At 42.8% G+C, this 18,551-nt stretch overlaps 1 protein-coding gene across 2 annotated transcripts in view; it reads right to left on the reverse strand.

The window, feature by feature from the left end:
• Positions 1–1,598: 1,598 nt before the first annotated feature.
• The window catches only part of ITPK1 (inositol-tetrakisphosphate 1-kinase), a 158,331-nt gene continuing 141,378 nt past the window's right edge, over positions 1,599–18,551 (reverse strand). For both annotated transcript variants that reach the window (XM_050898437.1, XM_050898438.1), the window contains 4 exons: positions 18,210–18,375; positions 15,905–15,972; positions 13,829–13,991; positions 1,599–8,220 (listed from right to left, as the gene is read on the reverse strand). In XM_050898437.1, coding sequence (XP_050754394.1) covers positions 7,898–8,220; positions 13,829–13,991; positions 15,905–15,972; positions 18,210–18,375 — 720 coding nt within the window. In that variant the 3' untranslated portion in view covers positions 1,599–7,897. The remainder of the gene's footprint in view (positions 8,221–13,828; positions 13,992–15,904; positions 15,973–18,209; positions 18,376–18,551) is intronic.

Below are 18,551 nucleotides of genomic sequence, written 5' to 3' on the forward strand. Positions count from 1 at the left end.
TCCCACCCCCCAGTTTGAAGCTCAGTTGTCTCCCATCACCTGCAGCCCACAGAACAGCTGAGATGCTCAGGGAACAGCTGCCAGGCTTTGAACTCGGCATATTCCTTTATTCTGCTAAAAACATCAGCGCTGTTGGCCTATAATGTGAATTGCACTGGAGGTGGGCGTGCAGGGTCCCCTCGGCGCAGGAGGTGCTGGGTGCTGGGTGTCCAGAGCTGTCCTCCAGCCACCAGGTGAGCTTCCCCACGGAGGGCTGGAGGAGCTGCTGAGTGGGCAGTGCCCCTCACCCCCAGCCCTGGGCAGCCACACAGCAGCAGGAAGAGGCAGCCAGGCCGAGGCACGGCCCGAAAGCTGCCCCGGGACAGGGCACAAGCTGGGACAAGGCACAGGGCAAGAGCCTGGCTGGGGAAAGTGCACCAGAGTGAGGTGCGAGTCTCCCAACCCTATCCTGAGGGGATCGCACCTCAGGGAAACACGCGTAGGAACAGAAGTGAAACCAAAGCTGTTCCACAGAAACCTTACTAAAATGTTAGTTATTACAGAGTTAATCCAGCTGTAAAAGTCACATTTTACATACTGATCTTCATTTAAATTTTAATTTGAATATTGTATTTAGTTTCTCCTTTTTTTTTTGTGGCAGAGTCTCTTCCGGTAGCATCACCCGTACAACCCCTTGCAAACTCAGGTCTACATGTTACAATAAATGACAGCCACCCACCCCACCCCCGCCAAAAGAAAAAAAACCCCACAAACCAAAAAACCAATCCCAAACCCAAGAAACCAAACCACCCACCATAGAAACGCAGCCACCTCCAAAGGAGTTAGACAAGTTTTTCCACAAAGGATGGCAGCAGCAGACAGAACTTGTCTATTGCTGCTGCAAAATCGAGGGGAAAAATAACGTTACTTGATGGAGCTACTATAAATACTGTCTTAATTGGATATGCAAGTAATCACAAACATTTGGGACACAAGGACTTTCTTCAAAGGGAAAGATGGAGTTCAAGGCCTGAGCACTGGGCCTGGGACGATGCCCCACCAGCTGGTAAAAACTGGTCCTCCGACCGGCTGTACCTCTGCTCTGCGGCGTCTCTCAACTCACCACTGCAGGGCTTGGCCTTGGGGCCGACACCAAGCGCTGATCCCCAAGCAGTGTTTACATGAGCGCGCTTGCTGAGAGTGCTTGTTGCTTAGCAAAATTTAATGCTGCTGGGTGAGATACCTATCTTTCCTGCACTAGCCAAAAGAGCGTCCCGATTAAAAATCCTGCTAGGTTTTGAGAAATCAAGAATTCCCTATCCAGGATGATGAAGGAAGAATCAGCCCAGAAGCCTATGCTACGAATAAATGCTTAAGTACAGCAGTAGCCTAAATCCCAGTGGCATTTAGCTGTGTCATATAGTAAGATAAAAACAGCCAACTTCCCACTAGTGTTAGAAATCAAATCAAATCTTGCTGGTACAAGGAGGTCCAAAGTAACGGCAAAAAACTGCACTGGGGAAGGATGTGAAAACCAAATTCTCATGAAAATGTGCTTCCCCCAATGAGCTGCTCACCTTGCTGCCCTATCTGCTCATAAAGAGAAAGCAAAGTAGAACTTGTTATAAGGCATTTATTTTCATTATGTGTTGGAAAGGGACAATTCCGTCTTCAAAACAATTACAGAGATAATGCCACAATACCTACTGCATATTGCTTTACTGTTGAAACCAAAACATTGTCCAAAACAGGTGCTTGGTAAACGAAAAGAAAATGAATATATTACCATTGAAATCAATGCTGTTAGATGAAAGCACCATCTTCATTGTCAGATCTGATCAGTCATGCAATTGAAGACGCCAAATAGCAAGTATTTTTGGTTTTTACAGTAAGCCATGATCTTTTAAGGGTTTATATAATTCTATACAAATTTAAGTACAAAATGGGAATTATGTTTCAGAAATCATAGTGAACCAGGCTGAAGCGAATCACCAGACACACTTGTTAACACTGTACAGCTGGATTTAAACACAGATATCGATGAACTTGCAAAACCTAGCACACACACAAAATGGTCCCCAAGATTCAGCCATGCTTAGGTGGGGAGCAATGCTGGAGAGTGAAGGAGAATATCCAACTCTATTCATACCTGACGGGCCAGTTTTCTCAAAATTGTTGGGATCCCAAGGAATTGCTGTTACTCCGTTTTAAGAACAATTGCATTTTAGTATGTGGTTCTCACAAGGGTATACACAAGCTGTATCAAATACTGAATCAGAAATAAATAATAAAAGATACATCTAATACATCTTTTATTTTTAATATTTTTTTTACAGTACTGACTTTACAAGAGGATAAACAACTCATTTTTAGGGGCTGCTAACATCTGAAACAAAGAAGTCACTATTTTATACTCAACATATACTCAACCTTTTAATAGCTTTATATATGTATATATGACTTTTCACACAAAAAATGTTAAAATAATTTATATCTAAAAACTACTGTGTAAAGAACGAAGAAGGAAATAAAATGTGGGTTTCCTTAAAAAAGATGGAAGAGGAAGACCTGATTTTCATGAACTCCATTCGCTGTTTCAGCTATTTCTGGAGTTGCAAGAGATTTCCAGACCATCAACAAAACCTTCCCAACACATCTCAGGAGCCCTCTGCAAACTCATGGCACGCTGGGCAAGGCCACCTGCTAATGAGCTCATGTGGCCCACAGGCATCTGCTAGCGTCAGCCCCAGTGGATTCAGGGTAAGAATGGTGGAGAGAAAGAAAACATCTCCCCAGATTGCTATTAAAAAACAGACTGAAATTCTGGACCACTCGTATCATGATGTCCACTGGCCAGGATTTTACTCCCAAGCCCTACCTCTCCTCGCCCTCCTTCTGCACCACAGATACAGGATGTTTTCTTACAGTGGATTTTTTTATTTCCACAGGAAAACTGCCCCAGCAGCAGGGGTGGACCAGACCCCAACAGCCACCTGCACCCACACAGCAAGAACGATTCCGTTTGCTTGCTACAGATGCTACTGTGCTTGTGTTGCTAAGGAATCGCTCTAACATCTCCATTTACACCCGGATCTTCTCAAACTTCAACCATCTTTTTAATAATTTTTGTGGCCATGTAAACATGACAGAATCCATGGAGGATCTGAAACCCCTCCAGTCACAAGCTCAAGTGTTGATGGCCTGGATCCACACAGAGTGAACAGGGAAAGGAAAGGTAGTGAAGATGTGGAAAGTACTTTTCTGGAGGTTACATTCCTCTGAAATAGATATTAAAGCAATATTACAAATAAAATCAGCAATGTGATCTGCAACGGCGTATCCGTTTATCTATGAAAGCGAGAGGAGATTATATTAAAGGAAATATTTTAATCTACACAAAGCATTTTCACATACTCCTAATTACAAAACACACAGTTGCAACACCATAAAGTAATTGTATACTGAAAACAGAAATCAATACATCTCTTACTAAAAAGGAGAAAGGAAAAAAAAATGAGCAGGATAATGCAACTGAACTCCTGCAAGTGCGCACATGGGGAGACTGCTACAAACTCAAAATAGACTCTATTCACTAAAAAACCAAAATCCAATATTTTCTGCACAGCTCTGGAAGGCAAGGCTGCAAGCTAGTGTGAAAAAGCCTGACTCACTTGTCACTGCTGCCACGCAAAGACTTTGGGAAACCAGTGTTAGTCTAAGAATTGATAAGCCTGGATTTTTTTTAATTGGATGGAAACAACAGAAGCATTTTTCCCTTGTTTCGCTCTTTTTTTGCCAGCCAAACACCTCTGGCCCCATTTATTCTGTTGCCTTTGGACTGTATCCTGCCTCTGTTATCTACCCACGACTCCACCTGGCTGGATACAGCCCGCAGTTAATCTGGAGAACTTGAGGCTTTATCTTGAGCAATCGTTGTTACCTCGTGAAACCTCAGGGTCGGGTTCTTAATTTGTACTCATCTATAATGAAAACATATTAACCTGGTGGTTTTCCATCTGAGCAACCTGCTGCGGACCTCCTCTGCACAGACATTCTCACGTTGAGGATGGAGATCTTTATACAGCTTTATCATTCCAACAGTCTGAACAGTATTAATAAAAATAGTGCATCCTATCTACCGACCAGCCCGGTCAATCGGCTCCTACAGCACAAAGGTTGAATAGCCAGACATGTGGTTAACCAAAGACAAAACAGCATCAGCCCAGTGGTAGTTCCACGTTACACAAACCACAAGTATCAGCACCAATGCTCCTAGTTAGGCTGCATTTCTGCAGCTGGTTTTCACGTAACGATGGGGATGTTCTGATACAGTCCCTACAAACCCAAGCATAACGTGGCAAAGTCAGCTAGAGGGGGAGAAGGATGGTGATGGCTTTACATCACAGGCAGTAATAATACCACTCAAGTTTCTCTTCAACACAGAAAAATCTTCACCTACTGAAGCTGATTGCATAATTACAGTGGAAACCAGAGTCCCATCTCCTCCATCACACTGACACAAAACCTGAAGAAACTCCAGTCAAGCTAATGGTGTTCTTGTGGATTTCTAACAGTGAAGCAGAACAGAAATAGATCCCTAAGAAGCTAACTGGTGACCATGTAATTCTAATATAATTGCTTCCATCAACACAGCAATAATAGCTATGCCTCTGAAAACACAGCAGAACCTTTTCTAACCCACAATAACAGAATTCAAACAGACATTATGGAAAATCTCCCTCAGATTGTCCGCAATTTTAAGAGCAAGGGCATTCTGGTATGGTCTAATATTACTAGACTCCTCTACTTTTACAAAAAAAGACAAGACTACAGAATATTAACAAACTTACTGTGAAGCTTATCTTAAATCAAAACTATCCTGAACTTATCAAACGAGGCAGCAATTCAGAAAAGCACTTTAGCACAGGCTTAATATACACATGCTGAATGTTTTGCAATAATGTAATTGCATGTCTGGATACTTGGTAATTTGCAGTTTTGGCTTTTAAAAGTTGGTCTCCCAATTTGCCCCTGTGATTTAGCAACATTCTAGTATACGAGCCATAACAATAATTTCTGCAAGGAAATATAGTAGTACAGCAATTGCATGGTAATTTATGTGAAAACTCTATTGTAATGCCACATCACAACAGGTACCTGCATATCTGCACCTGGTAAATTAAAGTGATACCAATACATTTGATAAATAAAAAATAAATTACAGACTACGGGAAAAATGTCACTGATCACACCAATGACCTAAACTTGTTTTCTAGTTACTGCCAAGGTCTGGAGTAATATTTAAATATAGTATTTCTGCAAGCCTTCAGAGAATTACAAAATAAACTTCTAACAATCATTTGTAAACAAGTTTAAAATGCACAATTATATTTCAGTAGTTTATTTTGGAGAAATAAAGCAGTGCAAAATAGGCCAACCAAAATTCAGAAGGCAGCCAGGAAAATAAAATTCTTATTTGATGTTCTAACTAGGAAACAGCATACAGACATTTCCATTGGATCCAACACTCAGATTCATGTAAACATACTTAGTTTGAAAGGTCTTGAGTTATTAACCCAGTTTTAACATCATTGCTTCTTCCCCACCACCCAATAAAAAAAACCAAAAACCAAAAAACCCAAAAAAACCCCAAGCCATTGCAATAAAGGGAGCAAAAGGCAAGTCTACAAACACTCCACCAGCTGGTTACAAGAAAGTACCATACAAAAATATGCACTGGCAAGTTCCTTCCTGAGGGTATCTTTTGTTACACATGTAACATAAAAACACTTATTTTAAACAAACAAAAACAAACCTCAAACTGTAGATGTCAATTTTATTTCAGTCATGGCTTTACGAAAGGTTTGGTCTATCATGAATACTTTTATAAACCCTTACCTATGTACATCTGACACACTCACACCACGACCACCCGAGACCTGCAAGCTGCAGACAACGTGGGATCCAGCAGCCTCAAAGCATACAAGGGTTGTGAAGCATGCCCAGCTCAGAATTGACCTGCAATAGTCGAGGAAGTTGGCTGCATTTATGTGCACCCTTGAATTTGACAGATACCACACTCATAAGGTCCTTCCAGTCCCTACAGAAATATCTTAAAGTTAGTAACCCCTCTAGAGGTGGAATAATCTCTTCTTAAATCACCCTCAAAAATCTGATCCCGGCTGCAGGAAATTCCCAAGAAGGGCATTTTGGAAACAAACCCAATCTCTCCTAAGGAAAAACCATCGTTTACACAAAAGAACTGCTACACAACACTCTTCAGAACTTTTTCCTCTCCAGGACTAGTACCATCAGGTAGAGTGGTGACATCTTTTACATAGTTTACTCCTCTCTCCATGGTCTACCTGGGCTTTAAGCTCTAGATCCTTTCCTTTTGAGTAGATATCTAACACATGATACTAAACAAACTGGTATTAAATGCTGCAGTGATGGATGCTATACAAATACCTGCTATAGAAAGACAGAAATTCCCATATCTGCAAGCTAGGAGCTTAGCTAAGGAAATTTTTTTAACACCACCCCTCTTAAATGTATTTTAGGGCTTATACAGGGAAGGCAAGGCCACTCTGTCTACCAAAATAGTGTCTCCATTCTCAGCGCTGACAGACTTGGATAATTCCAGTTTAGTGTTCAGAATTGGCAAAAGTTGCAGGAATTCTCAACAGCAGAAGATGCTGCCATGCCAGAAGATGCAATAGAGGGTGAACACTGTAGGTTTACTGCGTATCTCAAGAGATACAATTTGGCTGTGCTATAGTATACAAATAGTATAAAGCACTATTGTAAATTACCACACAGCCTCATCTGGCAGCTTGCAACAAAATAATGTGGTCTCTAAGCTAGAGCTGTCGTGTACTTCTACCTCATATAAAGGTACACAATTCTGCTTATACTTAATTTGCAAAAGAAAAACAAAATGCACAGCAGCATGGATCTGTGGAAAGCAGCAACTGTGTTACCCCTTAGGATCTGCAGATCAGGCGCACTGCTACAAGGAAAATGTGTGGCTCTGATTGCCAGCCTTTTTGCAGAGCTGTCCCAGAGTCCTCACAAGTGCAATGGAGGGAGAATTAAATTCTCTGCTAAAAGATGAGCTGCTCCCATTAACTCTTCTAGGATTTCACCACTAGCAGACGATTGAAAGGATGATATTTAATCTACTAAATCACTCAACCTAACTATCGGCACCCTGTCTGGATCAAACATGTGTCGCTGTTGGTAAGCGTGGTTAGAAGCTGCTTTTGACTGAAGCAATGAGGCCTGGGGGAAGAACTGCAAAGCTGGAACCGGGGTGGTCACCTCGGTTCTGCACCCTGAACAACCAGTCTGCTCAGTCCTACTCAAAGTGCCGCGGCTTCACAGCAAGCTACCTGTCAACGTCTTGACTGGTCAATGTTTCAAGAGATTTGGTTTAGTGATACTGAAGTTGTCTTAGCTTTCTTTTGCAATGGCCTACCTGGAAAAAGGGAACAGGGAATATTTTAGGCAAAAATCTCTAGCACTGTTACATTCAGACACTGCATTTCAACATTATTATCTTCTTGATACCATGAGGTCCGATTTTAAAATGCTGGTCACCAGTGATTACAAAGAACAATAGAAATGAAAGAGCAACCCTCCCACAATGAAAGGACTAGTGTTAAAACCCACGCGTGTGTAAACTCACTACAGATTTGCAACTGGAATCTGATGAAATGGATCTGAATCACTTTCTCGCCCTCTCCCTTTCAGTCCATTTCATCAGCAAATCAGGTTAAATCAAATGGAAGGTTTTTTTATTTTGCTTTTTTGTGTCGTTTTTTTTCATTTTTCGCAATTGTATTGTTACAGCCTGATCTGGTTCTGGGACCACAATTTGTATCCCTGTGGCTTTTTCTCAGTCCATGGCATTGGCAAGTTATTGAGAAGAAGCTTTTGTTGCCAATGTAGCGACGCAGTGCTGCTGGAAGCTGGGGGACACTGCCGAGTTGCAGCCTAGTCTCTGGTGTTGCAGTTTTACTGAGCTGTTGGTCTCACTTTCCACAATCCAGGAGGAGTCTTTTCCCATGACGCTGAGGCAGCCTGTGCTAGCGCAGCATATCCGCTCGTCCATGATCCCGCTGGTCTGCTCTGCCAGGAGCTTGCTGCGGTTTAGCTGGGTCACCTCAGGTGCCTGACCCTGCAGGACAGCAGCTATGTGGTTCAGGAGATCTGTGAAAAATTCGGAAACACCCTCGTAACCTGAAAAGAGGAAAAATGAAGGAGAGAAAAAAAGGCAATTAAGTAATTTTCGTAAGTTCTTTGAAAGGCTTCTTCTACCAGTTTATTTCTTGGGCTGTCCTTGCCCTCCAAGTGATAATAAAAAGGCTTCTTTTCTGTGACATCATTTTGAGTGACTGCATGAGCAGATCAGCATAAAGAGGAACAGAGACCCTTGCTACAAAAATACTTTCGTTCAATGAGAAAAACTGTCACCTTTCAGATTTTCTGTTTCTTTTTCCTCCCAAGTATATATGTGTATACATAATTTTAGGTATATTCTATCATTTGTTGCCAAGTCCAGGTTTTTCCCTAAGTCACATACTCTATGGTATAACGTTGATCTTTTCCATCCTGTTTCCAGGTTTACTATGGAAAGTACCTTTAATGCAGAGTTTCCTTGAGGCTCTGGACCCTCTCTAGAATTTGCCCAGTAATACCCTCAGCTAGGGAAACCTCAGAGGACAGCGGGGCTGGCTTTATACCCTACAGAAAAGCCAGCTTCCCACTGTGTAAGAAGCAATATGATGCTCATCTAACCTAACCTAACTTGGCACTTAAAACATGTTCCCCGCTATGAGCAATGTCTGAAAAAACACTCGAGGGACAGTAAACATATATCAATGATCCAGTATTTGGTAGAAAAATCAATCTTTTACTTCAGTACTGAAACCACCTTTCTGCATATTCTGTTAAGCAGTTCCAGACAATTTACAATGCAGAGTTTAACAAGTTTCCTAGTTAAGAGAGTTGCTCAAATACCAGGAGACAGGACATTTTTGGTGACACAAAGGGTGGCAGTAGGCGTGCAGAGCTTCTGGCTCTATTTTAAAACACTCTGGTACAGGCAGTTTTATCATTGCATTCATTTTTAAATTGAACCAGACATGCAACATATCGGTACAATGTCTTGAAATGGATCTTAACTGCTACTGCATTACCTAAAATTGTTATCAAATTGATTTAGTATTTAGAGGTGACATATGACACTCAGTGTATTTAATGGGATAGGCTGATTGTGTTAAAATGTCTATAAAAGTATTCTGAAAGTGACCTGGTATTAATATAGGAGACTGAAGGAATAAATAACGGTGTAAAAGTCCCATATGAATAGCACAGCAGCACATGAGCAGAACCAGAGACCACAAAGTAAATGCACATTTTAAAACACTTTTAGTGATGTGATCACAGGGCAGAAGAGTCCCTCAGATCCATAAATAATTCAGTTTTAATCTCCATTCTCCTATAAAGACCAACTTCCTTAGGCAATAAAAACCCAACTTCCTGAAAAACATAAAGAGGATAATTTTACCTTAAGATAAATGTGGTGATTTTATGGTGTATTTATAAACCATATGTTAACCAATTAACTCTTATTTAGGCTGCTACATTGCTTCGGATTTTATTGCACTTGATCACAATTCTCCTAGATACTTAACAGGTCACACAAAACACCAGCAATGTGAGACAACAGCTCCCAGTTTTCCTTTCTCAAAGGCCCTCAAATGGATTCACCAAACAAACTGGCCATTTCAAAACGTCAAGTTTCCCAGTGCCCCACACGATAATCCATTGGTCGGCAGGGGGCAACTCTTACGGCCAGTCATGGGAGCCAGAACAAGATCTCCACCTCTTTGACAGAGGTGCTTGTTATGCTTTCTTGCTTATGTAAAAGCCATGGGATTAGCCTTCAAATCTACTCAGAGTGCTTCAAACACCCCGGGAATAAGCCATCTCCATAGTAACAGCTTTGATATTCAGAGAGGAGATCCATAGTACCCTAGAGTGTTTCATGTCTGCTCACTGAAAACAAATCAGCCTTGTTTGAGGGCACCTGGCAAACTCACAAAGAAGTTGCTTTAAATATTTAATGGGAATAACATGGCCAGTTATTCAGTCCTGAAATCAGCAGATGTTACAGTGTAAGGAAGCTGTATGTATCAGGCAGGCTTCCTCTGTGCAAGCCCTGTGCACACTGGGTGGAAAGGCCCAAGTACTTCTGCCTGGTGACTCAGAAAAAACTTCACACACTTGTAAAAAAGAAATACAAGGAAGGGAGGAAGAGAACCAGGCTGTCTCAACTCTTGAGCCACAGGATGCCTGGGGAAGGCCGCAACTCTGTGGATACTGCCTCGCTCTGTTCACTGGCTGCTGCAGACCTCTCAAAAAAGGCAATTGTGGCACATCACTGTGCTGTGATGATAACAAAATCAAGAAGGGCAGATTAAATTACACCTTCAGAAACTACTGGCAATGGATTCGGGGTTCATGTCACACAAGGAATCAGTGGGAGGATATAAGTTTTGCACACCTCAAAGCACAAGTTGCATGAATTGTGCTCCAGCAGGTACTATCCTAGCACTGCCCACTGAAACCATTTTGGAAATGCCTGTCCACAAGAGGCCTGAATTTTGCTATGTTGAAAACAGTCTCCAGAGTCCTCTGGCTGAGCATGGATAGGAAGGATGTCCACCCAGCAATGCATCTGAAAACAAGGACCTGCTCCCCTGAGCTTTGTGGAGTCAAGAAATACCTACAAGCATTTTTAAGCTAGCATTAGAGATGCTACCTGCCTCATCTTTAGGAGACTCCCTGATCTGGCACACTCTCTGCTTTTCTGCATCTTCCCCTGGGCAGAGAGAAATGGACAGCCCATGTCCTGCATTGGCAGCAGCATATTTACACACACAAAGTGCATGTTCAGATCTGATGCTTCCAGCTACCACATATATGCACACAGAACCAGCAGTTCACCTATACTGGTGACAGGCTGCAGAACGTGCGCACAAGCTGCTGCTCGGGCTGGGTGAGCTCAGCCACAGCTGCAGGACAGCAAGCTATGCAAAGCCTTTTCTCTCACTTACCTGAGGTGAGACAAACATAAAACCCACACGCTACGTGACTGTGCCTACAGTTAAATATCTCAGCTGGTAACCACTGCTAAATATAGTCCCAGTGGTTTCCCATAGAACAGGAGACACAATAGGCCTTTTAGACGTTTATCTTTAAAATCTTTTTGAAGAGTTGCTGGTGCTAATGGAGCAGATAACAGACAACATCCTCCTACAGGTACATCTGCTCTCAATTCTGACGTTAAACTAATCTCAAGATGATATCCATAGAGTGGCAGGTTCAAATAAGCTTCAAGCCTGGTAAGCACAAAAGACAGCACACAAGGAAGCCAAGCCTCTGGGCAGCTGGACAAGGCTTTAGTCAGGCCTGGTCCCAAGCTGTAGCTTGAGCTCCATGAAAGAGGCTGTGAATGCTCCTTAAAGGGCACCTCTTCCCCTCCCTTCCCCAAAGCAGTATAACGTAGCAGGTCCCTGAAGTGTCTAACTTGGCTCCAGTTTGGCTCTACTGCAACCCTTGCAGGATAGGATGACTTGAGGAACAGAGGCAAGGGAAAGCCCCTTCCGGGACTGCACTGAGCCAGGAACAGTGAGATCCCACCGCTGATGCAGCCCATCAGTGACTCTTTTGAGCAGGGCTGCATTTGAACTTCTCATTAGCAAGGTGCTGGCTCCATCAGTGAAGCCAGCCCCTGAAGCTGCTCAGCCTTTAATCTTACTGGCCCTTGGAGGGAAACGCAGCTGCCTGGGCTGAACATGCTTTTGGGCAATAGAGTATTCTGTGTTGAGATGCAACTTTTCTTCTGTTGTCTTTTACCCCATTGCTTCTTCTCCGACCTCAGCAGCCCTTGAAAGCAGCTCATCTCTCTCAGTTCTGCTACCTTTTACAAATTTGAAGGCAGTTTTGTCTACCCCCAGCCTTCTCTCTTCCATATGTTTGGTCCCTGCTGCTATCCTCTAGACTTTCTCCAACTGGTCTTCAACCTATCCCATGGTGATAAAACCAGTAGCTACCTTCACTACCCACATGTTCACCACCACAAAAATCCTGTGTGAGACACAGTGTAGACCTGTGCATAAGAAGCTTCCCCGTGCCCTCAAGCCTCCTGCAAGGACTAAAACACTCTATTAATTCAATGTCTCTTCAAAGACCAATTACTGTGCAGATTGAAACACAGGACTTGGGCTGAAAATCGAAAACTATTGCCTTAGGGTAGAAGTACAGCAGAGCACGAGACTGAAGGCAGTTCTGCAAACTTCCGCCACAACAAGAAGACATTACTCCTCTTTAAATAGTTAAGTTTGCCATTAGTTGTTCCCCAATCTGGACTTTTCAACATTTCGAGAAAAGGGGAATTTCAGTCTGTGCAAAGTACCAAATCCAAAACAACGTTTGAAAAAACAAAAAACTCAAAACACCAAATGAAAATGCAGGATGTAGGATTGCAAAAGAATGTCCTGCATCACTGACTTCAAGACCCAGTGTCTGAAATACAATCCCATTCATAAAACTGATATGGCTCCACCTGACACCCAATTTAGGTTGTTTCACTGCTCTTGGCAGAAGACTGTTTCCATAGGTCTGCAGATTGCATCAACACCATATGGTAGAACCAAGCTGCGAAGTGACCTGAGAATAGCAGGGCTGGAGTTTTAAAAGGAAGCCAGCCACTGGGGAGATAGACAGGCAAGGCACTACAGGGTAGCAGTGGGATTGAGGACCTGAATTGAAAGATTAAGATGACTGGGGGCTCAGGGCAAGATCTCTACATGTAAAGATACCTCAGCCATATTGAAAACTCAAAGTCTTCAATGACAGATTAAACAAACTGTGTAACAGCCTGTGTATGTCTCTGGAAACAAACATCACCATTCAGGTAATGAGAGGAGATTCTCAAAGAAAAAACCCCATGCAAAACAGCATCAAATGAGATGATATGTTCTTTTCCTGTGTTAGGCTACTGAATTTAGCACAAGTGACAGACCATTAATGCCTCCCCTTATACATGCTTACAACTCCTTTTAACAATTCCAGTGGCCAAGGAACTTGTTTAGTTGTTTCCAAGACATATGTTGCACTAAAAAAAGTGGAGGACAAATTTACCTGTTTTCACATGCTTTATTCTATTGTTTTACTCCAGGACGCACTTATGAGAACCTGCAAGGATATTTAACTCTTTACAGCTACTTCTGTGCACCTACAATTTTATCATCTTCTTCAGATTCCTGGTGGTGTTGCTTTTGTGCACCAATGTCTTTTCATGGGGAATCAATTTGCACAGGAAGAGATGTTCAAGGGAACAGTTTGCTGCTTCCACCCCCTCAACACTTTAATGACAGAGAGTCTGGAAAAAAAGAAATCTTAAAAGGCTCTCCTAAAATAGAATTTATTATTCTTCTTTTCATCTTCAGAATGAGGGATAGGCCCAGAAAGGCCAGGTCCCAGCACACAGTCCCACACTTCAGTTCCTGGGCATCCCTTTGCAGGGAAGGGCATGACAGCCATGTTACAGCTGGCCACTAAAATTTGACTGTATCTCCTAAGACCTGATATTTCAGTAGCACATTCCATATCTAGATTAGGGTTCTGCCCTTCTCAGATTCAACAGTATCTGATCTCAGAACGATTTGGCTGCTGCTCTCCTGTCCTCCACCTGGGAAGCGGTGATGTGAGAAACCAGCAGTAAAACTTCACACTAAGCACAGTTTTCACAAAGCATGAGTGGAAAGGTCTTTCTCACCTGGGAATGCATTTATATCAATGACTGCATGCTGCCCAGTCTGATTGTTAATGATGATATCAATTCCGAAGAGGGAAACTCCCAGAGCTTGCCGCAGTGCCTTAGAGATTTCCCGGATGACATCGTCGTTTGGCCGCTCAAATACTCCTTCGATTTTATCCAGCTATAGTGGAAAAAGACACATTACTAAGGGACTCTGAAACAGTCTTTTTAGCGGAAAGATTGATTTTCAGAGGTTTCCAGGTGCATATCCACCAAATCTAATTGCAGAGAACTGGTGGCACGAGACAGAAAGACACCAAAGAGAAACTGCTTTCATAATTCAGAATCCTTCCTTTATTGGAAGTTCACCTGTTCTAAAGCACCTAGTTCTTCCTCTTCGTACTGGTGCAGCTCCTTGAGAGACAGAGCAGTGTAGGAACGAATGGAGAATCAGACTCACTATTTTAAGTACTAGATCTACACCTTAAAAAACCAAATACAGCTGGCGTGTTTAACGCTGTGCTGCAGATTCTGGATATCATTCTGTTATTTCAATGTAGATTAAGGCCTATGTTAAAGGGCTGATAAGACAGACTCCTGCTGTTAGTTTAATATGAGCCATACAATACAACTCAGCTGATATCTTCAGGGCAGAGGCTAATTCAAAGAGGGTATCTTTTACGTGGGTTTTCATGTATAAATTATTCTATAAACATTTATTACAATGAGTAACTCAGGTTACTTATGAATGGAAGATGTAATTTTCTTCACTTTTTAAACAACGTGTTACGCAGCAGAAGTACGCTGTTATGCCTACAGAAGCGCCTATGGAATATGTACGTGTATGCGAGAGATGGCAGGTAAAACACAGGAGCATATATTCTCTCTAAGTTTGAAAGTAAATTTAGCCATAAAGGGATTTATGACTAGCACAATTACAGTTTTAATATTTATTAACTGATAACTATAAATATATATCACTGATATAGCCTAGCCAAAGGGATATTCCATACCATAGAACGTCATGCTCAGTATATAAACAGGGGGGAGTTGGCCAGGAGGGGGAGATCGCTGTTTGGGCATTGGTCAGTGGGTGGTGAGCAACTGCATTGTGCATCACTTGTCTTTTCTCGAGTTTTATTTCTTTTTTTTGTTATATTCCTTTTCATTACTATTATTATTATTATTATTATTATATTTTTATTATTATTAGTTAGTATCATATTTTATTTTACTTTAGTTATTAAACTGCTCTTATCTCAACCCACGAGTTTTACTTTTTTTTCCCTGAAACTCCTCCCCATCCCACTGGGAAGGGAGAGGGGTGAGTGGCTGCGTGGTGCTTAGTTGCTGGCTGGGGTTAAACCATGACATGCCTATGAGTGTTGCACACAACTTAAAATTTAATCGTTGCCGACTATGAAACTACTCCCCAACAGAGCTTGTGAAACAGAAACGAATCTGGAGACTCAGAGATTGAAAGGACCCAGTCCTGTAAAGCGACTTTCTCAGCAGTCGAGTGCCCGAGAACTTGTTAGAATTCATACATGCAAAGCTTATTAAAAGGACTGGTAATGCAAGCATGAAACTGTGCAGCCTGCTGGCACTGCTGGACTCGGAAGACACCCAGAAATGGTCCCGTGGTCACAGCTTGGGCATGCTCGCACCACAGACAGCTACTGGCCCTCTGTGGCCCTGCCCAACGCTATTTCTCTGCTTGAATTTTCACCATTTGTCCTTCCTCACAGAACTGAGTCCTAGAAGGATGATTTATGCTTATTAAGCTCTCTGGACAGGAAAAGGCCAGGTATTTGCATTCAGAACCTCCTTCTTCCCTTTGCCTACATTAGCTCTGGGGAGTTTAGGCCTGGCAAGCAGCACAGCCCTGCTGCATCAGTGCTTCCTCACCGGAGCTCGGTAAGGAAAACCAGAGGGGGACACAGTCATGCTGGTTCGTTGTACCAAACAGACCTCAGCCTGCAACACAGAAGCAGACAACTTGTCAAGGAGAGTCACTAGCTACTAATGCTTCCATAAGAAAGGACTAGATAGTATTCCAGCCGCGCTAGAGGAAAAAAGAACAAGTGTACTTACTGCTGTTAAGACAGATGAGGATTCTGGTTTTGAAACATTGTGGCTGTTGAAAAATATTGATTCTCTGTCTGGAATTAAAAGCAGGTTGTAAATAACTTTATACCAGATTTTAATTTCCAAAGGATTAGTGCAAGGAACAGTAGATGGCACTGCAGCCCCGGGAATCTAGTCTTGATCCCTAGCGGGCAGTCCCCCACCACCCACCCCACCCACAGGGCCTCTCCTGCCTGCTGGCACTTAGCTGCCTCCACAGGCAGGGACCCACGGCCACGTCACCCACGGTTTTCGGACCTTGGACTACAGATAAATAGAACTGCACAGGGTTAATAGAAACCGGTTTCCTTTCCTTCACCAGAGCCAATTAACTAAGGTCAGTAAGATAATGAAGTTAATTTCTACTAATTTGCTATACTCAAAGTGACAGTTCCAATGGGAAGGCATGTGATAGAAGGGAGAAGCTGCATTCACTGCAGGCAGTAGATCGATAGCACCCAGAGTACACTGAGATCCCTGTGAACCTGGGGAGGGCACTGTCACCATGGAGGAAAGCAGTAAATTTCATGGTCAGGACATGCCCTCCTTTTGGAGGCACCACAGGAATGCAGGAGACACCCTGAGGTGACAGAAGCCACTAACATACCACAGTGGAAACCATGGGGAGAATTGTACCAGCACCTCCCACCCCACTCCCTCTGTGCTGGAGATTTTACTGGCAGGGAGAAATCCACCGCAGCAAGTGGAGACTTGGGATTCCCACCACAGCAGACTGATGGCATCATACAGACCACCCGCATGGGAACACCTGGACCAAAGTCTCAGCACGCAGGTGGCACCAGCAATAGAGTATTTCTGCTATGCTGGTCTTTCTGAGTGGACATTTAAGAGCAGCCACAGGGCCACATACAACAAAGATGGGGGAGCTGTGAAAGGCAAACCCAAATACACTGCAGTCTGACACCACCATACACTCTTCTTGCCTTTCCTCCCATTTAGAAAGGCCCTGTACTTTCAGCCAGTCAGCTCCTGGAGTGCCTCACAGCCGCCAGATCTGCTTAATCACCAGATCTGCCTGGTCAGGTGCCTGTAGCACGGCCCCATTAAACTCTCCTGATGAGGGTAAGAAAGCCAGACACTTATCCTAATCTGCCCACAAAACTTATGTTTATGTGGGCTTCCAGGCAACTTTCAAGTCTTACACTAAGAGATGAGACATTAGCTAAGGCATTTTCAGAAAGATGCCTTAAAACGTTCCCTTCCAGCAAAAGTATAGACCAACAGTCCTAACAGTTTATATGAACACAGATTCTAGCCTATTTAATTTGATCAGGACATAGAGCAGACCTAAATGTAAATACAGGCATACATACCTACAAAGACTTTTACCAAGATCCTACTATACATATACTAACAAAATACATATTTGTGTGCAGGACGCAGTGGTGAGCATACATGGACATACTAAGATCAGCAGAAACTACCAAGAAAAGTAACAAGAAACTGGCACTCGTTCATTCATCTCCTTTAGTTTGATACCTTCTCCCCTCCCATCCCCACCTCCTCGATTTGTCCAGTTGCAAGTAGATCATCCTCCCATCCATGCATGGCTAATTCCTTTTTGCTTCTGATGGGCCACAGAATGCAGTTCTCTGGAAAGGAGCTTTTTTTCCATAAAGGAAATTTAAGTAATCTTTAATGAAAACCCTTCAAGCGCTGCTTTCTGGTGACATATAGGAGGATCACTGTCCTTACTGACAAATCCATTCCTCTTTCCCCCCAACACAGCTGGTATCTACAAACCAAAGGACACTTCCCACCAAGGTTTACAACACTGGGCCTCTCATGAACAGAGGCTCGTTTAGGGGTGAGCACAAGTGATCTTTAATTTAAACACACATACATAATCAAGGTAAAAATAGGGAGGGGAAGTTCTGAAACGATGGAATCCAGGAAATTCTCTCCAAAGCACATTTATAAACAAACTCCGGAACAAATGACACATGAACTTACTGTAAAATGAAAGAATTTCTCTCCCTCTCCCCCTTTCCACATGACATAAAACACTGTTTCTAACAGGTAAGACTCAGGTTACCATTGCATAAATATTTACTATATGAATGTCATTCGTATGTATTCCAGAGCAGATGAGTTATCTCCCTTCCTATTGAAATAATATAGAAGAGGAAACATGGTATGTAAAAACCAGCTGCCTTCACTTCAGCAGCCTTTTCAAAGATATTTTTCTTTTGAGCTGTTTGCTGCCAAGGCTCCCAGAACTGACATTTCCTTTTAAATTGGCACAACGTACCTGAGATTCCCGCAGAGAAGTTCTTTAAAGATGGTCTTTTCACCACTGTGTAGGACTCCCCGACCACGAAGACTTTATACAGCACGGCATTGTGATTGATGAAGCTCTGAATGACACAAGGGGGGCGAACAGCTTTCAGGCCCTCCTGGTTGAAGATGATCGCCATCTGGAAACACGCACACACAGTTGGGCACAAGTCTTTCAGTAATTTCATGCTTACCCACCACTTGACTAGCCGTGAGGGGGAACATCTACTGGTGGGTATATATTGACCACGTGTGAATTCCTTCTCAGCAGCTAGTCCTATTTCATTACGTTTCATTTCACTGACACACAACTCTC

The sequence above is a fragment of the Gymnogyps californianus genome, chromosome 5 (assembly GCF_018139145.2).
Source record: "Gymnogyps californianus isolate 813 chromosome 5, ASM1813914v2, whole genome shotgun sequence".
Classification (NCBI taxonomy): domain Eukaryota; kingdom Metazoa; phylum Chordata; class Aves; order Accipitriformes; family Cathartidae; genus Gymnogyps; species Gymnogyps californianus.